The 23,941-nt window shown below is 38.9% G+C and overlaps 1 protein-coding gene across 1 annotated transcript in view; it reads left to right on the forward strand.

Annotated features, from left to right (window-relative positions):
• Positions 1-23,941, forward strand: part of LOC122667263 — a 99,516-nt gene that overhangs the window by 5,210 nt on the left and 70,365 nt on the right. Inside the window, exons 2-4 of the mRNA XM_043863519.1 lie at positions 15,221-15,626; positions 16,893-16,964; positions 17,058-17,120. Coding sequence (XP_043719454.1) covers positions 15,221-15,626; positions 16,893-16,964; positions 17,058-17,120 — 541 coding nt within the window. The remainder of the gene's footprint in view (positions 1-15,220; positions 15,627-16,892; positions 16,965-17,057; positions 17,121-23,941) is intronic.

Raw genomic sequence — 23,941 nt, forward strand, 5'->3', positions numbered from 1 at the left:
CCCTAGCCTCCTGTGGTGTTTGTATATCATCAGGCACATAGATGGGTCATCACTGTCATCATCATCATCAGAGTCATCACCATCATCATCATGGTATTCTCCTTCTCCTCCTCCTCCCATTGAACTCCTTACTGCCTCCTCAATTGTTCTCTTACCCTTTGCTTTCAGCCTTCCTCTTATTCTTTCCCCTCAAACTGTCACCAACTTCCCTAGCTACTTGAGTAGGGACCATATGGTGACCTACAACATCTTTAGATCCTCCAGTCAGATGTTGTGTAAGTCTACTGGACCCACCTCCCAAAAACTGCATGTGACAATAGTTACACTGGGATTTTCTCTTATCCCCATAAATTGGAGTGCCATGTAACCATGCAATGTCACCCCTAGGCTACTTGGCTGGCCTCTGCTCTCTCTGCTCCCTCTGCTCCCTCTGTTGACTACTTTCCCCTACCTTCTGCTTTCCTTTCACACGTTGTCTTTCACGATCTTCCATAATAATACTTGTTTGCTGCAATGTAAGTAAAACAAATGATTAAAAACATAATGTAAAAGTACTTCAATTGAGACTTTGAGAGTACTAAAACAATTGTATAGCTATTTAATATTTTTCCTCTAACCCTTATATTTTTCTCATTATTAAAAATAATTTTTTATAAATAATTTTCATATAAATATTGACTTAACACAACAAAACCGAAATGATTAAACATAATATATATCTAATGCACTTAAAAAACATGTAGAAATTACTTTCATATTTTTTCATAATTTTTCAAACCAAAACCTAATATTTTTCCTTATTTATTTATTTATTTTTGAATTTTTAAATATTTTTCTTAATTTTCGAAAATAAAAACAAATATTTATGGGCAGAAAAATATTTTCGACACCGTGAAGCTGTAGATCGGCCATTGGTGTCTAACAAGTATTTAATTGATCCCCATCCAATTTATATTATCCCTAATTTTTTCCTATTTTTGTTGTAGGAAAATCAATTTTTAAAATCAGAAAATAAAAAATAAAAAATACATATGTAAAAAAAATTCGACACCTTGGGGTTGTAGATCGGCCTCCGGTGTCTAACATACATAAATATCATCACCATCCAACAACTCTTGAACATAGTATTTAAAAAAAAAAAAAAAGTTTTAGAGGAAAAAAAAATTACCTTAAACAATGAAAAAGCCTTCACAATCTTGATAGGAGGTGTTTCCGACGTGTTTCCGGCGATGATCCGTCGAAAAAGATGAAGAACAAGGTGGAATGCTTAGAATCCAAGTTGGAAGAATGGAAAACAAGAAAAAACACCCAAATAGTGCCTGTGCCCAGCTCTCGGTCGAAATATCAACCGTTAGCAGCGAAATATGGGTTTTATAGGGGTCCTTTAATGAGTCATGGGGGGGGGGGGGGTAAATTGTAACATTTCGGTGTATCTCCGAAATATGCCGAAATGGTCCGCAATATCGCCGAAATATGGACTTTTTTCATTTTGCCAAGCCATTTCGTCTCGGTAGGCTCGAAATTACCGAAATTACCGATATATTGCCGAAATTTCGCAAAATTTTGTACCATGCTTCTATCACAGAGCTGCTGCTTCCATTGAAGACTTGCTGCAACTTCAAGTTTCTTCCTCTATCCCTCCAATCCCAAGCCCCATCGATTCCCTTTGTTTTATTTTTTTTTCTCACATCTGTCCTATATTAATTCTCAGTTATCCATCATTAAAAGCCATCTCATACCCTCCCATTAAATCCCCGCATCGATCCATCATCATTCAGCCATTAAAACTGCAACTCCATATCATTGTTTGGACAACCCTCAAACCCCTTAGCTCCCAATCAGACCACTAGCCTGCTGCCATATTTAGACCATCAGTTCCTCTCATTAGGACCCCCACTCGATCCCTATTAGAGCCCCATCATACTATAGAATTAAAAAACCCCAGCCCTCTCGATAAACCTGCAAATTTCCCTCTTCTCCATTAAAGCTCCACAAACCCTAAAATCCCCACAGCCTAATCTAACCATCAGAATCAGCCCAAACTCTGGTCGAACCTCCCTCCCACTGTCCCTTATACTCGATCCAAAACCCTGCCCCAAACTCCCCTCTTAAACCCTAGTTTTGACTGTTTTCCTATTTCCCAAAACCCAAAACCTTAAACTCCCTAAAACCTGCCTAGTTTTATCATATAAACTACACTCTCATTACCCTACCCTAACCCTAGAATTTGACCTAAAATTCTAGTTCTGCACATTCGAACCAGCAGCCCCCTTTTGATCCTGTTGCTTGGCCTCTAGTAGGATCCTCTCCTATCTAGAGGTACATTAAGTGTGTGTGTGTGTGTGAGTGATAGTGAAGCCAGGGAGAATGTGGATGGTAAACTGGATGAAAATGAGACATTGTCCAATTCCATTGTTTTGTCGTAATTTTGTATGCCAGTTGGTGTAAGAAAAGTAAGAATAGGTGGATGGGACCGATGCCACCTTGTGAACTGTCTCGGATTGTATCGAAATGTATCGATCGGTACATGCCGATACGACACGATACGATACGATACGATCGATACATATCGATACCATCAAGACGTCTGATAAAGGGTTTTGTGGGTGGTTTAATACGTATCGGCCGATACGGCTCGATACATACCGATACACACCAATACCATCGATACATTCCATAAAAAATCCCTTTGCACTCACAGACTCGATACAACTCCTACTCTAACGGAAAAATGAAGGAAAACTCACAACCAAATCTTGCATTTAATCTTGGTTTTTCACACTTTCGGACTAAAAAACAAATCAAGGAGTGCTACAACATCATCCTTTGCATCATCCAATACTCTTCATTGCTATAAACTATTACAACATGTAAGAAACCTCATCTTTTATAACAATTTCAATTTAATGCTATTTTTTGGTTATACGTTATTCTCCATTTTAGTGTTTATGCATGATACTTGTTATATATTGCTAATTTTTATTGTTTTTTATTCCAAAAGTGTATTTCCATGTGTATCTGTAGTGTTCAATACGTATCTCCGATACGATACGATATGTCTCTTAAAATCACCTGACCAATACGATACCTGATACCGATACTTTAAACCTTGCATAACGCTGCCATAATTTAGTTTCTATTTTCAGTTTTAGAAAGTATTTTTTATTTCATATAGATAGCTTTTAATTTCAGTTTGTTACTATTTTTGATTTTAGGAGTTTCTATTTTGATGTATGGCAGCTAGATTTTATAGGAAGTTTCTATTTTAGTTGCTTAGCTTTTATTTAGAAGTCTCTATTTTCTTAAGTTTCTATTTCAGTCCTTTGTTTCCTTTTAGTTAGATTTAGCTTCTATTTTCATTTGGTTTCTATTTTGGGACTTTATATTTTGTGAAGCTTAGGCCAAGCTATAGATAGGCCCCATCATTTGTTCTTGAATTCAGACTTGATTAATTGAATTTCTACTACTTGCTTGCAAGTGTTTGGTCTGGGAAAGACTTGTGTTCATCAGCTGAGATAGCTGTAGGTGAGAGACCCAAGGCTGAGATAGCCTACCCCTCCTATCCTTCTTCTATCCTGTCTTCTATTTTTTTTTTCATTGTGTACAAGTTCTGCAAACGATCTACAAGTCCATCAATTGCTGTTCAGTTTTTGAAGACAAAATCATCATTAAACTTTGTTCAAGGAGATCCTGCCTGAGTCCTGGTCCTTTGTGAATTGTGATCCAGCCTTACATTAAGTGAGCTGAAAGCCTAGTGAGGACTGAGGAGAACATGCCATAATTCATAATAGTGTACAAGTGCATGTACAATAATGAGCAGATAAGTTTGCTATTTAGGTTAAGTCCAGTCATTAGTGAACTGCCGAATATGCACATAAAAGCTGAGGTCAGCCAGGCCTCGGATCACTATATCTACTCATGTATCCGAGTCACTACAGCCTGGGGAGGATATGATGTGGAAAAACTCATAGGTAAGCGAACTACTCCATGTTTTCTGCTCACCAGGAGCACCGGGGAGGACGCCATCTATCACATACAGTCACATGGTCTACCCCTTATTTTGGTTATCAAGAACACCAGAAGGGACCATGGTTCGAGAACTCGGTTTCGGTACTGGTTTCACCCAACCAAAAAACCTCGTCGGGCCGAGATCTTGGCGAGTTGGTGCACTTTTTTTTTGAACTCATTTGGTGGTTTCGGTGGGTTTTTGACATAGTTTGGTCAAGAAACTTGGCATACAGCCTATTCTGGGCTATTTAAACACAATGACACTATCAGATTTTTCAAAACCAAAGTCCAAATAGGAGTTTGACTTGGTGGGATACTAGGACAGACAATTATTTATGCTAGAAACAGGACAAACACTTATTTATGCCCAAACTCCTGCCCTAATTTCCCATCCTAAACTCTAGATTCCACCATTATTCCCTCTTAAAAAATAAAAACCCTAACCCTAAATTGCTGCAATTCCATTCCAGCTCACTTCCAACCATTAAACTTAACATGACCTTCACTGATAGACTCCCCTACATCAACTTGACCTAACCCTACCATCAAACCCTAACCCTAATTTCACAATTTTCACTTATTTTAACCTAGTCGAATTGCCCAGTTCATAGCAGATCATGGTTATTGGCTTCTAGTTGGACCCCTTCCAATCTAGAACTACATTAGCTTGGCTCTTTAATGCCACCACCACCTTGGCCCATGCACCTGGTGGTGGCTAAGCCATGTTGCAACACATGGTCCAATTGATGCAGATTCATCACCGAAATAGGCTTGTTTTATTAGGAATAAGTCTAGGGTTGGGCATTACCCAAAAAAAAAAAAAGTCTAGGGTTGGGTTCTATACATGTTGGGCCTTTGATTCCATGGGTTTTCAATGTAATAGGTCACTTTTATGGGCCTCAAGTATGGTTATAGGATTGCTACGGGATTAGATGTTTTAGTTCCATACTAAGTTTTATTTTGGTGTTTATGTTCTTGAATTGAACTGGCTCAACCAGTGGTTCAATTTAAGTGACTTTAGTAGTTTGTCTTTTAAGTGTTTAGTTGGGCTGGATTACGACTCTGTTTTGATCTCAAGGTTTATTCATCATCAAAAAGTAAGTTCAAATCCCCAAGCCCTACCCTTGGAACTGAAGAAGATGTAAGAGAATGCTCTTTTCAAAGAGGAGAAACTTGAGGAATACTTATGATTTATTACCCCCATCCCTAACCTAATATATTTGGGTTCCCATTGTTCTCTTGGTTTCCTCATATGATTTAGTTCCCGTCGTTCTCTTGGTTTCCTCATACGATTTCTCGCCCCATTGTTCTCCTGGTTTTACCCTAAAACTAATTCACCTTTTAATAAAAGATCCTGGTTTGGTTCATAGTTTGACTATTCAAACTTAGGACTACACCAATAGGGTGCTGCCACCCATAAGACCCCATTAGGACTAATTAAGCCTAACTAATGTGGGTTAATCTAATTAATCATGATAACCAGTAAGCATGCCACCACATGCTTCACTATTCACATAATTACATTAATTCAAATAAATCTTATTAAATCATTATAAACACCTACCTAAACATCATTAAACTATATTATAATAAATAACAAGAAAATAATCTAACCTATATGAATTATAATAAATATTGCTACACATTAAAAAATAATAAAATACTCCAAACAACAATTAAAATACTATTAAACAACTCCAAAGACATTAAAATAATGAAAAATATTCCTAATCAATATTAAATTATAAGATGAGAATGCTGGGAATTACACTGATGACTCGCAAAATCCTGATCTGAGAGACACAAAAATTTGGTCAAGTGCCTTTAATGATCAGACCTTTCTATCAAGCCAGGAAGCTCAGACTTCTTGGAGTTTCAAAGGATGCAATGGCTTCAGATATCAGGGCTAGCAGAAACAGGACAGGGTATGTACAGATGCTAACAGATAGATGTAAACTCAATTCTGATGATCAGAGCTAGAAGGAAATAATACGAGAAGCTTATGTATCGAATTTGAGAGCTAGCTGATCACTGAACGAGCAGCTGTATGAAAAATCCGATTAGCAGAATAGGGATCTAAAACAGGGTATCACAGAGACAGAAAGTAAAGCATAGAAATTAACCAGTTAAAGGAACACTGAATTGACAATGGAAGAAAAAGAGTAGAAGAAGAGAAGCTGGAATCCACCTGCAGAGACCTAGGAATCCATGTAGGGTTCTTAGCAATCGACCTAAGAAGCTATGCGTAGACAGGGCGTGATTTGGATTTCCCATGTGTCAAATATCATTGCCAAATTCAATTATACAGACCCTACCATGTATTGGCATTTTCTTTTTATTTTCATCCCTCCATTTGTTCACAATCATTTTCAAAAGTTTTCTTCGATTATTTAATTTTGCCACGTGGCCAACTTCGTTGGAGCTTAAACTTGACATATGATCAAGGACCTGGGGCCCTACCTACCCACAAAATTTGGGCCACCTGAAATCCCACATGGCAGATGCAATAAGGTCTTCCAGTGTGGGCTGTGTTGGGGTCTGGAGACCATATTTAAACTATACTTTTTGTGAGTATTGCTGCTGATGCAGTCAGCCTATTCAAATCCTAGAGTAGGAATTAACGATTCGATTGGCTGCAACACAGGCCCAGGTTTAAGGCGATTTTCTGTTGAATGAAGTGCTGAGAAGTTGCTGGTTTTGATAATCCAGTCGTAGCTCAAGATTTTGGTTTTAACCAAGGTTTTGACGCTGGTTGAAACCGAAATATTTCGGATTTTGGCAAGATTTCAACTGAAATCTGGTACATTTTGACTGCATATTTCATTTGACCATTTTAGTGGTCAAATGGCCATATTTTGGCCTGAAACTTCAACAAAATTCTAATTAAGCATTTCTAAACATATTGGATCTGTAAATTGTAAAAGAACGCATCCAAAATGGTAGTTTTGGTTTTGGACCCAACCAATGTATATTAAATTATTAACCATAATTGTCACAGCGTCTAGACGACCCAAGGCGTTGGAGGGGGTCTGGACGCAAGGTGATGCCAACACGATGACCGTAGTTGTCAAGGCCCACCTGAATTCCTAGGCGACACCTCGACAGCTATGAAATTAACCCTATTTTTAAAATAAAATTTCTTTCAAGAAAATCAATTTTTTCTAACCAGAAAATTAAATCCAACTTTGTGAAGTTGTAGATCAGCCTTTGGTGTCTACTATCTAATTTATAAAAATTTGAAGGGCCACCACTAAATAGTTATGTAAGGGAAAAAAGGTATACCTCCAACTTGGAATCTTGCATAAATCTTTCTCAAATCTGACAAATAGTTGTTGTAGATGTGTTAAAGTAGTCCCCAACACCTTGTTCCACCAAGAAATTGAAGTGATTAGGCTAAAAATCACAGAATTTGGGGTTTTCTAGAAATTTTCCTTACTCGTTTGAAATGGTCGAAACTCATGAGATGAATCAGTCGACTTTTGATATTTATATAACTGGTCAGAATCGTTTCACCATTTAGGTTGTTTTTTGATATATGGCTGAAATAGAAACAATGCATACCTCCTGAGTCATAAAACATTTCAGTTCAACCTTCATTGGTGATGCAGATCGAATCAGCCCAAGTATTGGGCCAGTTTTGGACCAGGAAAGACTGTTCACGTGTGTCACAGCCCTTAGTGGAGCCAGCTGGCCTTTGACCAGTCAAGATGCCTTTTATATTTTAGAAATTTAGTTGCTTTAGTTAGTTCCTATTTTCATAATTAGAAGTTAGTACTCTATATTTTGTTATTGGTACTTAGTTTCTGTTTTTGAAATTAAAAAGTCTTCACATCAACCTAGTTGTTGATAGTGCTATGTAACCTCATTCAAGGATTATAAATATAAGCCAAGGGGGGGGGCCTAAGAGCTCCATAGTTTTAGATTAAAAAATTTTCAGTCATGATTGCATGCCATTGCTGCTGCTGCTCTGCTCTCCAGTGAGTGCCTTGTGGATCTCAAGGTGAAGGGATTGGGGGATTACCAATCGACTCCTTGCATCTGTTAAGATCGGGAGGCCCTCTTATTTCTCTGTTTCAAGCTGTTTCAAGTTGCTTCAGGTTGCTTCAAGCTGCTGCTGCTGGATCTCTCATAATCCAGTAAGTTACTTTTATTTTCCTGCAATTATCCTTCTTCTCATCTTCCCACCTAAGCCCTACCCATCCCCATTGACCCCATTAAACCCTAAATTTCCTGTCCAGCCTTAACCCACCATCAGAATCCAATCAAAATTGGATCACAGCCTCCTCTCACCATACCCTACACTCGGCCTAGGTTACAGCCCCATCCCACCATTAAAACCCTAATTCCCCTCTCCAACAAAACCCTAAAGCCCCAACATTCCCACAACTCTTTCCAACCATCAGTTTCTGCCCAAATTTGGCTTGAACCTTCCCCTCACCATTAGGGAAATTCGATTCTAACCCCTTCCCTGAATTCCCATCCTAAACCCTAGTTTCACCTAGTTTCCTATTTCCCAAAACCCAAAATCCTGACCCTAATTTTCTGAAATTCAAAATTTCTGTTAAACATTATTCAAACCTACACTGTTAGCTTCCCCTAGGCCTGCCTAGCTTTACTAAATAAATTCCCACCCTGTTACCCTAAGTCTAACCCTAGTTTTGACCTAATTTCCTCAAATCTGCCCCAATTGGCCAGCTATTTTAGGAAGTCCTGGTTATTGGCTCCTAGTGGATTTTTTTTTTTATGATAAAAAGAAATATATTAAAAATTAACTAACTGAAAAATATACAGAGTTTTTAGTCTGAGCATGCCTAGCTAGATTAAAGGCCATAGCTATACAAAAATTGTCTCCCTGTTTGTTAAAACATATATCTTGAGATATATTAGATATATAAATTAAGTCTTTTATAAGATGCCAAGGCCAAGGAGATTTGGTTGGAGATGGAAGAACATCAGTGATCTGTTGATTGGAGCACCACACTTCTTTTTTCTTCAACCCCATACTGGCAGCATGGTCGAGGCCTGACCGGATGCTAATTAGTTCTGGTTCCTTATAATTTGTAGAAGTTATATGTCCTGCAGCAAAACATATAAACTTGCCATCTAACAAAAAGATATAGGACCATCCTGCCAAAGTTAGTCCAGGTGTATGGTATCCTACACAGATTAAAACAGGAAAATTGAGTTTTGGTAATGAAGAAAAGGAATCAAAAGATGGACCTATGAAATTCTCCTCAGAACTACAATATACATTATGGTACGAAATTAAAGGGGGGGGGGGGAGGAATATTTTCAAATCAGCTAACCACTGTTTAACCTGTTTCGACACCCAAATTGGATCAGGCTTTTTTGACCCAGTGACTACCTTGTTCCCGATTGTCCAAATAAAGTAACAAGTAATAATAAAAACACTAAAAAACCAAATCAGTGATTGTTTATCTGATGTACGGTTGAAAAGGATTACCAAGCAAAAATCTTTTAGGGATGCATGATCCAAAAACTCATTTCGCAGCCCCAGAGGTCCGGCTACCCAAATATGTTTGACCCAATCGCAAGATAGGAATAAGTGCCAGAAGGATTCAAGACAATTTCCACATAGAGCACAGGAGGGGTCTATCTGAAGCCATTTGGACAGAGTAGCCTTGATTGGAAGACCTGCATTTAGCACACGCTAGAAGAGGATTTTAAATTTGGGGTGAATCTTAAGCTTTCAAAAGAACTTCCACCAAGAGGCGATAAAAAAATTATTATTGTTAATAGAAACAGAAATTAGCTCTTTAGCAGCCAGTTTAGTGCTAAAAATTCCATTCTTGGCCCTGGTACACCACCAACTATCCTCGGAATTAGATGGATTTATCTGTTGAATGTGAGATGAGATGTGCAAAGGTAGTAAATCGTTTAGTAAATCAGAATTCCATCTAGATCCCATGGAAAAATAATCAACCTTCCTAATTCGATCAGAAAGATTAAGGGAATTTAGCGGATAGGTTATCAGACTACTAGGTTGAGAAGGGATCCAATGGTCAGTCCAAAAAAAAGTAGATTTGCCATTACCTATCTTCCTGACCACGATTTTCTCTAGGGATGGAATGATATGAGAGATACTATTCCAAGTCCAGGAGCCTTTCCTCGCACGAGTTTTGGGATCAAAGAATGAGAGTTTAGGAAAGTATTTAGCTTTTAGAACACGAGACCATAAAGAAGAACAATCAGTGATAAGTCTCCAACCTAATTTCATTAGTAAGGCTTTATTGTGGTGTTCAGCCTTACGAAACCCCAATCCCCCTCTGGCTTTAGGGACACATTTTATCCCAGGAAATGAGAGGAGATTTTTTCTTCTTTTTCCCCGAATTTCCCAACCAAAAATTAAGACAAATTGAATCAATATTCCGACAAACTTTAAGGGGAAACAAGAAACAATTCATCAAATATGCAGGAGTAGAAGCTAGCACAGATTGAATTAAAACATTACGCCCTGCATAAGATAAAAGATTAGACTTCCATGAGGAAAGCTTTCTTTCCATTCTTAAAACAACTCCATTCAATTCCTTCACTTTAGACCTGCAATGGAAAAGGCTAGTTCCCAGATAAATGGAATCTTTTGACATTTCCTTAATACCAATTAGAGAGCTAAGATGGCTCCTAGTGGATTTATCATCTATCTAGGACTACATTAAGTGGTATTAGAGCCATGGATCAACATGACAACCTAGTGCAGAATCCAGCACTACTACACCCCCCGATCCTATGGCAACAATGTTCGAGATGTTTCAGAAGTTCACTGCTGGCCATAAAACCTTAGCTGAAGAGATCAGAGCTGAACAGAGAGCAATAACTGAAAGGTTGCAAGTTATGGAACAAAGGCAGCTTACACCTAATAGGGACAGCAACAGTCCTCTAGTAGAAGATAGGTATCAAGTGAATTCAGAGGTGCAAGGAACCTTGGAAAGAGCCAGGAATCATAGAGACAGATTCAGGAACTACAAAGATCGATCAAGGGATCAAGGAGATCATAGAGGCAGACACAGATATAATAGATGTTAATGTGCTTTGGGTACTGTTCACGCGAACAGTGTCGTGAACCGTACTGTATACTATTCATGTGAACAGTGCCGTGAACAGTACCATATACTGTTCACGTGAACAGTAACTAGAAGATGAGAGTTGTTAGTCAGGGGCAGTTTTGGGAATTTCTCTTGTGTGTTAGCTCTACCCTATTATTAATAATATTGGTGAAGAGGGGAGAACAATTTCATTCGATAGTTCTCCTTAAAGGATTACAGCCACTTCTCTTCTTCTTCATCTTCTTCCTCTCCATCTTCTCTATTAAATCTGGTTTTATTTACATGGTATCAGAGCTAGGATCTTAGGAGTCGATTCTACATCCTAGGACCTACTCGATTACTCTCAAATTGATCAAGACAGTGTTGCGGTTTTGAAGGCTTCACGTTTGAAGGTTTTCGTGACCACAGTTTGAAGGGGCTGCAGCACCCTATGCTGCGTTTTGGTGGAGTTTGCTGAGACTGGTTCATGATTATATAAAGGAACCTAGTCTCTATTTTGTAGTGATTGCTTGATATTGATTCAGGGTTTTGGGAGGTGATTATTTTTTTGATTTCAGTTCTTCTTTTTGATGGTTTGAAGGTTCTTTGTAAGGTTTTCCCTGAATCGATCCTTGCTGGATATTGAGATTGCATCGATTTTTTGTTCTAAAATCGATATCTGAATTTTTCGTTGGCTGTTGGCGATCGTGTTTGCTTGCTGGTTCATCACTTTTGCTCAGTTTTTATTAGTTGTTGGTGAATTTCTGCATCGGTTTGCTTGATTGAGATGGGTGACCCAACTGAAGATTCTAAAGGTGTTATCTCTGAGGTTGTTTCGGGCTCTTCCAAATCTATTATAGAGAAGAGATTGGAAGGGGTAAGTAATTTCCAGCAATGGAAGAAAATTGTGTGGGTTGTTTTGACTGGTTGTGGCCAACAGAAATATCTTACAAAGGCCAAACCAGAGGATGATGAAGCGTGGGAAATTGTAGATGCACGCATTCTGGGACAGATGTTGAATAGTATGGATTCACAGATTGTTGACTTAGTGACTCACATAGATACTGTGAAGGAATTATGGGATTACTTACATGTTTTGTATTCTGGACAGAATAATCTATCCCGTATATATGAGCTGTCACAAGAGTTCTATCGTGCTGATAGGAAGGGACGTCCGTTGACCCAATATTTTGCCGATTATAAACGAATGTTCGAAGAGTTAAATGCATTGCTGCCCATTAGTTCGGATGTGAAACAGATGCAAGAACAACGTGAATAACTTGCGGTCATGGGATTTTTGGGAGGACTGGGCCAGGAATATGACTCAGTACGCTCCACTATTCTTGGAGGAGATAAAATTGCCTCACTTGTAGAAACTTTTTCTTGCGTTCTTTGTGTTTCTCGTGATAGTTCCCATGAACCAGCAGCTGCTCTTGGTGAGAGCTCTGCCCTTGTTGCTTCTAGTCAAGGGAGAGGTAATGGTGGACGTAATGGGGGCCGTGGTGGTGGTATAGCTAGCCGTGGAGGTGAAGAGGCAGTGGTAAGACTTGTAATCACTGTGGTCGACCAGGACACAGCCTACGCTTTTGTTGGAAACTTCATGGGTCACAACAGCAGTATGCTAATTCAGTAGCTAGTACCGAGTCTCCTGCTACACCTTCTGAGGGTAAGTTGGTAAGGTTATCTGATGAGGATAAATAAATGAATAATGCACGTGGACCTACCAGGTTCTATGGAATCTCTAGTCTTGACTGTAGCCTTACGATTGAAACTCCCAGTAGCATCTCTGAAGTTTTTTATTTATGTTCATTTCAAAGTTCAAACATGCCTTGCGTTAGTACTTAGTACACAGTAGAGTATATGGTAAATACATTCCTTATATATTAGTGACCACCTTGGTCTCATCTCATTGTTACATTTTGCTTGTATATCGGCATCAGGCTCCAGCTTCGCCACCATATTTTCCACTGCTTCTAGCAGTGAGTCATCAATCCCAAGTTGATGCTTGCAGTGATACCTGGGATTGAGATAGTATATTGATAATTACATAAATAACTTGTTAGTATTTATGAATATGTAAATGGAATGTAAATTAACTTAAGTATCTTTCACTAAACATATAGAACTCACCAACTTTATGCAGTGGATGCTGCAAGTGCTTCTCCCATTGGTCCTCAATGATTTTCATGTACACAGTACACCTCACCTTCTCGAGGTATAGCAGCTCTGACGCGTTCCTTCATCATAAGTACTATTAGATAAATCTTTAACTAATCTTTATTTGGCCCCACCACTAATTAGCATAATTATTTACTCCCTATTGACCACAACTTTTGGGCTTTATAATTAAGCCCTTATAGATAAAACCCAAAGAATTAAAAGCCCATATCCAATAGATATTAAAATAGGAACAATTTTTAACTGATCCTCCATTAGTTGCTTTCTCTATTGTAGTTTTAGCAAAGTACTTATCTCTTGGTCTATTAGTGTTGTATTTCTCTTGTGAAAAATGTTCACCTACTCCAAAAGTTTTTATAACTTAATATAGCCTAGTGGGCCAACAGAGAAGTCCATTAGATGCATGAACCAAGTTTTTGTAATTTTATTCCATGAGTAGATAGTACACAAATCTATCATGTTCAGATTTTCTAATGAGCTAATGGTTGGTTAAATACTTCTAGGGCTTCTTTTTTCTTCCCCTAGCTGGCCTTGTCTGGAGATTGCCCCTGTGTCAGCTCTAATCTACTCCATTCTATAGGCAAAGCTAGCTTGCAAATCAGTAATAGGAGTTAGCAACTCCAGCCGCTAATCACTAACTGGTCAAGAGGTTCATGAAAATCACAATAATTTAGGGCTGTTCAAATCAAGCCCAGATATCTGTGTATCTTTTTTCTGTGGATCAGTTCCAACCAGTGCCTAAAAGGTTGCATACTTCAAAGTCAGCATGGTCTGATGATATTCAACGATAGTCTTTGTTCTGCTGCTCTGTGGAGGAACGAACTAAGATAGCATGGTCTGATGATATTCAACTTGTAAATAATAGGAAGAATAAGAGAAAGAAGAAGAAGAAGAGGAAGAGAAACGAGAAGAGAGTGAGGGAGAAGCTGGTCTTTCATTGTTGAGAAAGACCAGAAATATCTCATTATTATATGAATTTTTTTACAGGGGCAGAAAGGTAAAAACATAAAACAGAAAATAAGAAAGAAGGGTAATACTCTTTCTACCCTCCGACATCATCTCATACTTCTAACACTTCTAACACTTCTAACTCAACAGTAGCCTTTGTTCTAATGCCCTGTGAAGGAACTAAGATCTCAAGTATTAGTAATTTGGTATCGAATTGGTTGGAAATGCTGATCCAATCTTACTGCTAACACTCATCAATCTTTTCTCTATTGTACATTTTGTTGAGATTATTCAGGTGCTATTGATAAGATTGAGACAGGAATAGCTATGTAAGAACCGCTGCAGCTGGTATTATTCTGGAGCAGGTCAATTTCAGCTCTTTTTCCCTGGTTGAATTGCTTGATCCAGACAATTTGGAATGATTTTGCTTTAGACTGATCGGATCCCTAAACTGATACCATGCCTTCACAGCTCTCCATTTTGAGCCATGTTTTGTTTGATCTAATCAAGCTGACCATTGGATGGATGTTACACCATCTCAAGTTTCAGCTTCCATCTCAGCCATATGGACCACGTGTATTGAAGTATTACCCCTTTATTTTTAACTGTTAAATCAGAGTTGTCAAAGTTTTATTTTTTTTTACCATTTTTTGGGGCTTTATATTGCATTGTTGGAAATGGATTTGATCTAAAATTTATCTCAAGTGTTATTTGTTTTTAAAAAAAGGTGCTGTAGTGTGACATGTGACAATTGTGAGGGCTCAAGATCCTAGATATTGTCACCTGTATGCACTCTAAGACCAAATGGCATACTGGTGTTTCTGGTTGTTTCCGTTGTTTTGTTTACTAAAGATACTTCTTTCAAAGATAATTATTTGGAGAATCTTGTATTGATGTAGATATGCATTGTCCTATTTCTTTCAACGAGCTTTTCTTGTTGGTAATACCGCTTTTGTATGAGGCTAAAACAATGCCTCTTTCTTTTTATTAATATTGAAAATAGTCAGTACTTTTTCTTATGTCTAATTCATGTGATTGTGCAGAACGAATGGAATTACACAGAGTCAACTTGCTAAGGATTTGGGCATGAAGGGAAACCAATTGTTTTACAATGTGAGGATTCTTGAATGCAAGGGGTTGATTGTGAGACAATCAACCATCGTAAGGACAAAAGAATCCTCCTTAGAAGAGGAAAATGTGTCTAAAAGTACTTCTGTTGTAACTACCAATTTGATCCATTTGTATCGTTACGGAAAGAATTTGACTTCTCATCAAAGACTTGAAATCACCAAAGAAGAAACATTGGACAACCTTAGGAATGCAGAGGGAAGCAATTCAATGGGAGATGGCATCACTGGTGGAGAATGTCTGAAGGAGGATGTACTCATTAAGGATTATCTACCAGCACTGAAAGCTGTTTGTGACAAACTTGAAGAAGCTGATGGCAAGGTCAATCACATGTGGAATACTGATACCTTAGTTCTAAATTTCTTTTCTGCAGAGTATGGTCCACCCCTAGCTATGAAACTTTTCAGGTGGTGGTGCAACTCAAGCCGAGTTTGGACTAAACTTTGAACTGAAATGTTCCGGGTATGGTTGGTCTCGGACTCTGTTCAGTTCAAACTTTATCAAGTCCACAACCCAGGCCGGCCCACTTGCACCCTATTTTCAGAGTCGTAGTTAATTTGATAAAAGCTCGGTGCGTAATACATTTGTCTATATGTATCTTTTAAGCCCATAATAAATTGAATTTGATTAGCAAACGGGACAGCTAACAGTTGTCATTTTAGCCCTCAACCTCGGTTAAGCAGATTCGGTTCCCCCGTTGGATTTCATGTCCATATATGTGGACATGAATTCAGCCATGGGTGCGCAACCAACTTGCCTGCTGTTGGTTGCTTACAGAGAAGAAGTAGGTGGAAACATGTCTGTTTCTACCATTGTCATCTCCATGTCGTCCATCTTCAACGCTTCGACCCCTCTTTCTCACTCTCTGTTTAAAATAATGAAGCTCTTCCTCTCCTTCCTTATCACTAGGTGAAATATTAGACCGAGGGTTCACAGCCGATGCTGTGGTCCTTAACTACAAAGCCTGTTTGGCAACATCCTAGACCCTAGGTCCATAGCCAATCTTATGGTCATATTTACAGACTATTGCTTTATAATACTTCTTCAGACTTCATAGCTAAGAATTTGATGATAAAATATTTTATTTCAGACATAAATATTTTACATTACAGTTAATATCTTTAATGACACGTATAGATTTATTTTTATTGTATTGAAATAACTATAATAAGTATAATAATATTAAAAGAATCTGTAGTCCTTGGATCTTTTGGGGAGGGGCATTTTCCTATTCCATCACCTATGTCCGTGCAGATTCTGTCACCCACCCCTGCATCCTGGTAACATAGCCTACAACCCTATAGTGGCTTTGGTTTTAACTTGAAAACCTAGCCATGGAAGTCAACCTAGCGCAGTTTATGTTATAAGAAATTTTGTGTGAAATGACCAATGTGCTGGAACGATCAAAATGTATTGAAATCCATCAAATCTTGCCGTGAAAATTTTTACATTTGATCTTTTTAGGGTCCCTACTTTTGTACTGAAGTTTCAACTAAATTTTGGTGAAGTTTAAAGCTGAGACTTGTATCTGTGAATGAACTTTATATTCATGCTAGGCTGATTTTGTTCTGACATTCTATTCCAAAGGTACTTGTTGTTGCAGATATTAAGCAGGCTCTGGGTTATCGAAAGACTCCAGGGCATAGAGCTTGGAGAAATGTCAGTATATATTTGTTTTCTTTTGAGTTTTTATTCATGTGCTAGGTATTTATAAATATTGATTGTATCCTGTGTTATACTGCATTGCAACAGATTCGTAACAGGTTGAAAGATGCTGGCCTTGTTGAAGAATTCCATGCAGAAGTCGATAAGAAGGTGGATCATTCTTCCTTCATTCTGTGACTAATGAAACTACATGATGTGCTGAATTTGTCTTCTGCTAAAATGCAAAATTGAATTTTGGTTTTTCTTTTTTGATTTTCTTTTAATTAATATCGTGCATTTCTGGTATGAATTTGTGCTTCCAATTGCTGGTGATTTTGTTGTTGCTACCTTTTACGTGTTTCTGTATCAAGTAGTAGATTCTGTGCACTCTTTTTGTTGCCTCAGAGTCTTGGATCTATTATTGAAAAATAAGGGGAAAAATGTGCCTGGGTCAGATCCCATCTGTTGAAGTTTTACTGTCAGGATCTAGGGATAGTTTAGTCTTTATATTCACTTTTCTATTAGTTCTTTCAGCTTATGTAAAGTCAAGTAGGTGTAAGGGCAGTATGGTCCAATGCTTTTTTTTTGGGTTTTATTATTAACAGAGAGGGATAGACCTGTGGTAGAACATTCTGTTCTAGCTGCAGGCTCTCACCCACCTTTGAGCTTGTGTGTTTATCTTCTTCCTCTCTTTCTTTTCTTCTTTTTCTGTTTTTCCTAATCTGGTCGTAATAATCTGACATTCTAACATGGTATCAGAGATTTTATAATCAGATTAGGTCCCTTCCATGTTTTTTTTTGCTGATCTTCCTTTCTCAATTTTCCCTGTGGTGTGCAGCCACCTATTTCTTCTACCATGAATTAAAATCACTCCTTCCATTATTAATGGATTGTTTTATCTCTACTAATACTGCTGATGGTTGCTGAGTTGAAGATTATACTGCCTATTGCCAAGGACTGCAAATATCGATCATATGTGTGGTTGTGTTGAAGCTTAGCTGATTGAAGACTGTGGTGCTGTGATTCTTGGTGATTAATTGCAGTTGTTTGCACACCAAGTTACTTGTCTACGCTGAGATCGATCTCCTCTTGAGCTATTCTGATCAATTTTTGTTCTGGCTGCTGTTGGGTTGTTTCTTCTGCACTTATTGAAGCCTCTTATGCTGCTGGAGTCAGTGTGTGTTGCTGCTCCTCTTTCACATTCTCAAAACTCTTGGCTGCTGCCTACCAAGTGTTTGAAGAATTTCCTCAGTCTGTGTTGCTGCTCCTCTTTCACATCCTCGAAACTCTTGGCTGCTACCTACCAAGAGTTTGAAGAATTTCCTGAATTAGTGCCTGCTTGAGTCAGTGTGTGTTGCTGCTCCTCTTTCACATCCTCAACACCCTTGGCTGCTGCCTACCAAGTGTTTGAAGGATTTCCTGAATTAGTGCTGCTGCCCTCAAGACCCTTTGCTGTTGCCTACCATGTGTTTGAAGACCTTTTTCACTCATTATGGCTGACACAAAGACAACTACAGATAATGTTAATGTGCAGATTACATCCATAAACTCAAGGGGAATTCCAATTATCTTCTTTGGGCACAAGCTGACAGTGTCTACATTATGGCTAAGGACAAACTTAGCTATATTACTTCTGCTCCTCTGGCTTCAGACTCAAAGGACTACAGTACCTGGGTGAAGGAGAATGCAATTATTCTGATTTGGTTATGGAACAACATGGAACCTGATATTGCTGCAAATGTCATATTTCACACGACTGCAAAAGGAGTGTGGGATGACTTGAAGGAGATATATTCTCAAGAGAAGACTATGACTCGGATTTATGACCTTCATGAGAAGCTGTTCCAATTCCAACAGGCTGCCAAGTCACTTCAAGAGTACTATAGTGCTTTTAAGGGGATTGTTGAAGAGCTGAATGTATTTCAGCCTCTTACTACTGACATTGAAAAATTAAAGGCTCAACGGAATGAGTTCTTTGTCTCAAAGTTTTTGGCTGGATTGAGTTCAAGTTTGAAGGCTGTGAAGGGTCACCTACTGGCTGGGAATCTGTCCCCACACTAAATGATACTTACTCTAGGCTGCAGCGCATTGCCTCTCCTAGTTCCAAGCCTGACAACACTCCTCCCTAGGAAAACTCAGTATTCATTACTAGTAGGGGCCGTGGTAGAGGTTGTAATTCAGGGGGAGGACGTGGTGCTGGTGGTCGTGGCTCAGGTGGACAGCATATTGACAAAGCTGCCAGGCAATGTTCTTATTGTGGGAGACTCAATCACACTATTGAGACATGCTGGTCCAAGCATGGGAAACCAGAGTGGGCTCAACACTTGGCCAATCATGCAGCTCCTGAAGATGGTACAGACATAGTTTCACCCAGTGATACTAAATCAGGTTCAGCCATGGCAGATTCCTCCACTACTCCTCGTGATGAGGTTCATCAGCTGATGGGCCGCATAAAGAGTCTAGAGTCATCCACTTCCACTACTGGGGCATCCACTTCCATTGCCACACTGGCTCATGCAGGTACACCTGCTTTTCTTTCCACCACTTATTATTGATTCTAGGACTTCCGCTCACATGATTGGTAAGTCATCTATTTTTCAGTTCCATTTCATCTAATTCTCATACTCCACCCATTATACTTGCCAATGGATCTTCTACACCTGTTACTGGGCATGGTACTGTTTGCCTTAACTCCAATCTTTCTCTTTTCTCCGTATTACATGTACCTCAATTTCCCTTAAGCCTTCTTTTAGTTAGTCAACTCACTAAAAATCTGAATTGCTCGGTAACATTTTTTCTTTCTCATTGTCTTTTTCAAGATCTTCACACGAGGAAGACGATTGGTGGAGGGCGTGAGAAAGATGGCTTTTATTATCTTTATGATGCTGCCCCATGTGCTTCTGCTGTTGCAACTACTGTGATTGGAGAGTCGCCATTCCAATGGCATTGTCGGTTAGGACATTTGTCCTTGTCTAGGTTAAAAATTATGTTTTTGCAGTTTAAGTCTTTAGATAGGTTAGAGTGTGAGGGCTGCGAGTTGGGTAAACATCATCGTGCTTCTTATCCATCTCGTACTGCACCCCGTAGTACTTTATTTTCTTTGGTGCATTCGGATGTATGGTTCCTTGTCGTGCAAGTAATAGACAAGGTTTTCGGTATTTTGTTACATTTGTGGACAACCAGTCCAGACTTACATGGTTATATCTTTTAAAGGATCGTTTTAAGTTTTTAATTGTATTTCGCAATTTTTGCAATGAAATAAAGATCCAATTTAAATCTTCTATTCAAGTGTTTCGTTCTGATAATGCCTTAGAATTTGTTCAAAATGAAATTTCTTCTTTTTGTGATGATAATGGCATGATTCACCAAACCAGTTGTTCCTATACCCCTCAACAAAATGGGGTAGCGGAATGGAAAATAGACATTACTTGAGGTCGCCCGTGCTATAATGCTTCATATGCAGGTGCCTAAACATTTTTGGTGTGATGCTGTCCTATTGGCTTGTTTCTTGATTAACCAAATACCCTCTTCTGTACTTGCTGATAAGTATCCCTTCTCTGTTTTATTTCCAAACTTACTGATTTTTAACGTCTACCTCGAGTTTTTGGCTGTGTCTGTTTTGTTCATAATCTCCATCAACTAGGTGATGAGTTAGATCCTAGGTCCACTAAGTTTGTTTTTTTGGGTTACTTCCGTACTTAGAAGGGGTACTGGGGTAGTAACAATTTGTTAGTGCTGATCTCATTTTCTTTGGAGGTACCTCCTACTTCTCTGATCACCCCACTGTGTCAGATGATGAGCCTTTATTCCTCTATCTAACCCTCGACTGCACGTGTATCGGCATAAGAGGCATATTGGGCAGCACAGTACAGATAATTCTTGTGCGTCTCCATCTCTTCCTGTACCAACCTTAACCTCTGGTGCGGATCATCCCTTACTTGCTCTTCCTGACTTACCAGCTGAACTAGATGACTTACCCATTGCTGCTCGTAAAGGTAAGAGGTCATGTATCCAAAAATCCTTAGTTGCTTATCCCATTGATAAGTTTGTGTCTCTCTCACATCTCCCATCCTGTTATCATAGTTTTTCTCATTCTCTGTCTACCTATACCATTCCTCTCATTCCCTGCTTGGAAGAAAGCCATGGATGTGGAAATGGATGCTCTATTGACTCATCATACATGGGAGTTGGTGGAGTTACCTCCTGGTAAAGACCTGGTAAAGTGTAGGTAGGTGTATTCTATCAAGTATCACTTTGATGGTTCTATTGAGCGGCTTAAAGCTTGCCTGGTAGCTAAAGGATACACCCAGACTAATGGTGTAGAATACTTTGAGAGTTTCTCTCTTGTGGCACGGTTGAATTCAGTTCACCTTCTTATTTCGATGGCTGTAAATTTTGATTGGCCTCTGTTTCAGCTTGACATTAAGAATGCCTTCTTCTATGGTGAGTGGTGACTTACTCGAGGAGATCTATATGGAGCAACCTCCAGGGTGTGTTGCTCGGGGGGAGAATGGTGGACTTGTGTGTAGGTTGCACAAGGCTATTATGGGCTGAAACAGTCTCCTCGGGCGTGGTTCAAAGAGTTTATTGCTGTTGTGATTGGTCATGGTTTTTCTTAGTGTTTTTCAGATCATTTAGTGTTCGTTCGTCGCCAAGGAGAGAAATTGGTTGTCCTTGTTGTCTATGTAGATGACATCATTGTCTCAGGGAATGATGAGAATGGCATTAAGGAGGTAAAACATTATTTACAACAGCATTTTCAGACCAAAGATTTGGGTCAGCTTCATTACTTTCTTGGGATTGAGGTTGTTAGAAACAAAAAGGGGATCAACCTATCTCAAAGGAAGTATGTTTTAGATCTCTTGACTGATACTGGTATGCTTACTGCAAAACCTGTGGATATCCCTATGGATCCAAATAAAAAATTTGGGATTGATGATGGTGAACCTCTTAAAGCGGTACATTCCTACAGAAGCTTGATTGGAAAGCTAATATACTTGACTGTCACTAGGCCGGACATATCATTTGCTGTTGGTGTTCTCAGTCAGTTCATGCAGTCGCCTTGTAAGTGTCATTGGGATGCAGCGGTTCGGGTTTTTAGATAATTGAAGGGTGCTCCTTGAAAGGGGCTTATTTATCGTCCCAATAGACATATGGAGTTAGTTGCATACTTTGGTGCAGATTGGGCAGGTTCGGCTAGTGATCGTCGGTCTACCATAGGGTATTGTACTTTTGTTGGTGGGAACCTAGTCACATGGCGAAGCAAGAAACAATCCACTGTTGCCAGGTCTAGCGCTGAAGCAGAGTATAGAGCTATGACGCATACTACTGCTGAGTTGATGTGGGTTCGGTCGCTTCTCCTTGAGATGGGTTTTCCGGTGCCGACTCCTATGAAAATGTATTGTGACAATCAGGCAACTATCTACATTGCCAGTAATCTGGTCTTTCATGAGAGGACCAAACATATTGAAGTGGATTGTCACTTCGTTCGCAGTGCCATGTTGAAGAATTTGGTCGAGACACCGTTTGTTTCTTCGTCTGATCAGCTAGCTGATGTCTTTACCAAGTCTTTGTTTGCTCCTAGTTTCCATTCTTGTTGTAACAAGCTGAGCATGGGTGATATATATGCTCCAGCTTGAGGGGGAGTATTGAAGTTTTACCGTCAGGATCTAGGGGTAGTTTAGTATTTACATTCACTTTTCTATTAGTTCTTTAAGCTTATGTAAAGTCAAGTAGGTGTAAGGGCAGTATGGTCCAATGCTTTATTTTGGGTTTTATTATTAATAATAGAGAGGGATAGACCTGCGGTAGAACATTCTGTTCTAGCCGTAGGCTCTCTCCCACCTTTGAGCTTGTGTGTTTCTCTTCTTCTTTTTTCTGTTTTTCCTAGTCTGGTTTTAATAATCTGATATTCTAACACCATCCAAGTTGGGAAATTTTTGTCCAAGATGAATGGATTCGTTTCATGAATTTGGTGTTGTAAGAAGCTGGTTGACCTAGTACTGCTACTAGGACCTAATGAAATTGTTCTGACATGATTGGCTTTGACCCATTGAACTGCTTGACCTGCCAGCTTGTCTCCTTTTTGGGTTGAATTTTTTTTTTGGGGGGGGAGGTTGCACAGCGTTGGTTCCATGGGTTATATTATGTGTTAAGAGTTCAACTAGCCCAAGAATATCAATCTGAAAGCCCAAATTAGAGTTTCACATTCATCTCCATGGATTAGCTATTGTAATCATTTTGGGAGGATGAAATAAATGAGTAAACTTTTACTTATCATCATAGTTGTCACGGCGGCATGGCGGTCCAAGGCGGTGGAGGCCTGTCTAAGCGCTTAGGCAGTAATGCGGCTGCCTAAGCTGTAAAGGTGGTCTAGTGTTAGTTTTCTCCCTCTGCCCCCCCTCCCCCAAACACTTAATACATGATGGCATGATGCATCATAGTATCATACCTTATATCATTAAAAATTAAATTTAAGCCACCTTAAGTCATCAAAATGAAAAATCATACATGATACATAAAAATTCAGAATAATCAGACATCATAATGTACATAAACTAATAAACTATATAGAATTTCGTTACCAAAAAAAAAAGAAAAAGATTACAGATGTAGATGTATAATCCCATTAGTGATCATAATTCAGTGATTCATTCACTGATTCACCATTATTCCATTACAAATAAAACAGAGAAGAAGAAGCAACAGCAGCAGCAGGCAAAGAAGAAGAAGAAGAAGAAGTTTAAAAAAAAAAAAAAACAGAGAAGAAGCAGCAGTTAAAAAAACAAACAGAGAAGAAGCAGCAGTTTAGTGCGTTACAGAGAAGAAGCAGGCAGCATTAAGTCATTAACCAAGCCAAAAAAAAAAAAAAAAGAACATAAAGAAGCAGCAATTAAAAAAAAAAACAGAGAAGAAGCAGCAGTTTAGTGCGTTACAGAGAAGAAGCAGGCAGCAGTAAATCAAGCATGCAAGCAAAAAAAAAAACAGAGAAG

This window comes from Telopea speciosissima, chromosome 1 (genome assembly GCF_018873765.1).
Source record: "Telopea speciosissima isolate NSW1024214 ecotype Mountain lineage chromosome 1, Tspe_v1, whole genome shotgun sequence".
Lineage (NCBI taxonomy): Eukaryota > Viridiplantae > Streptophyta > Magnoliopsida > Proteales > Proteaceae > Telopea > Telopea speciosissima.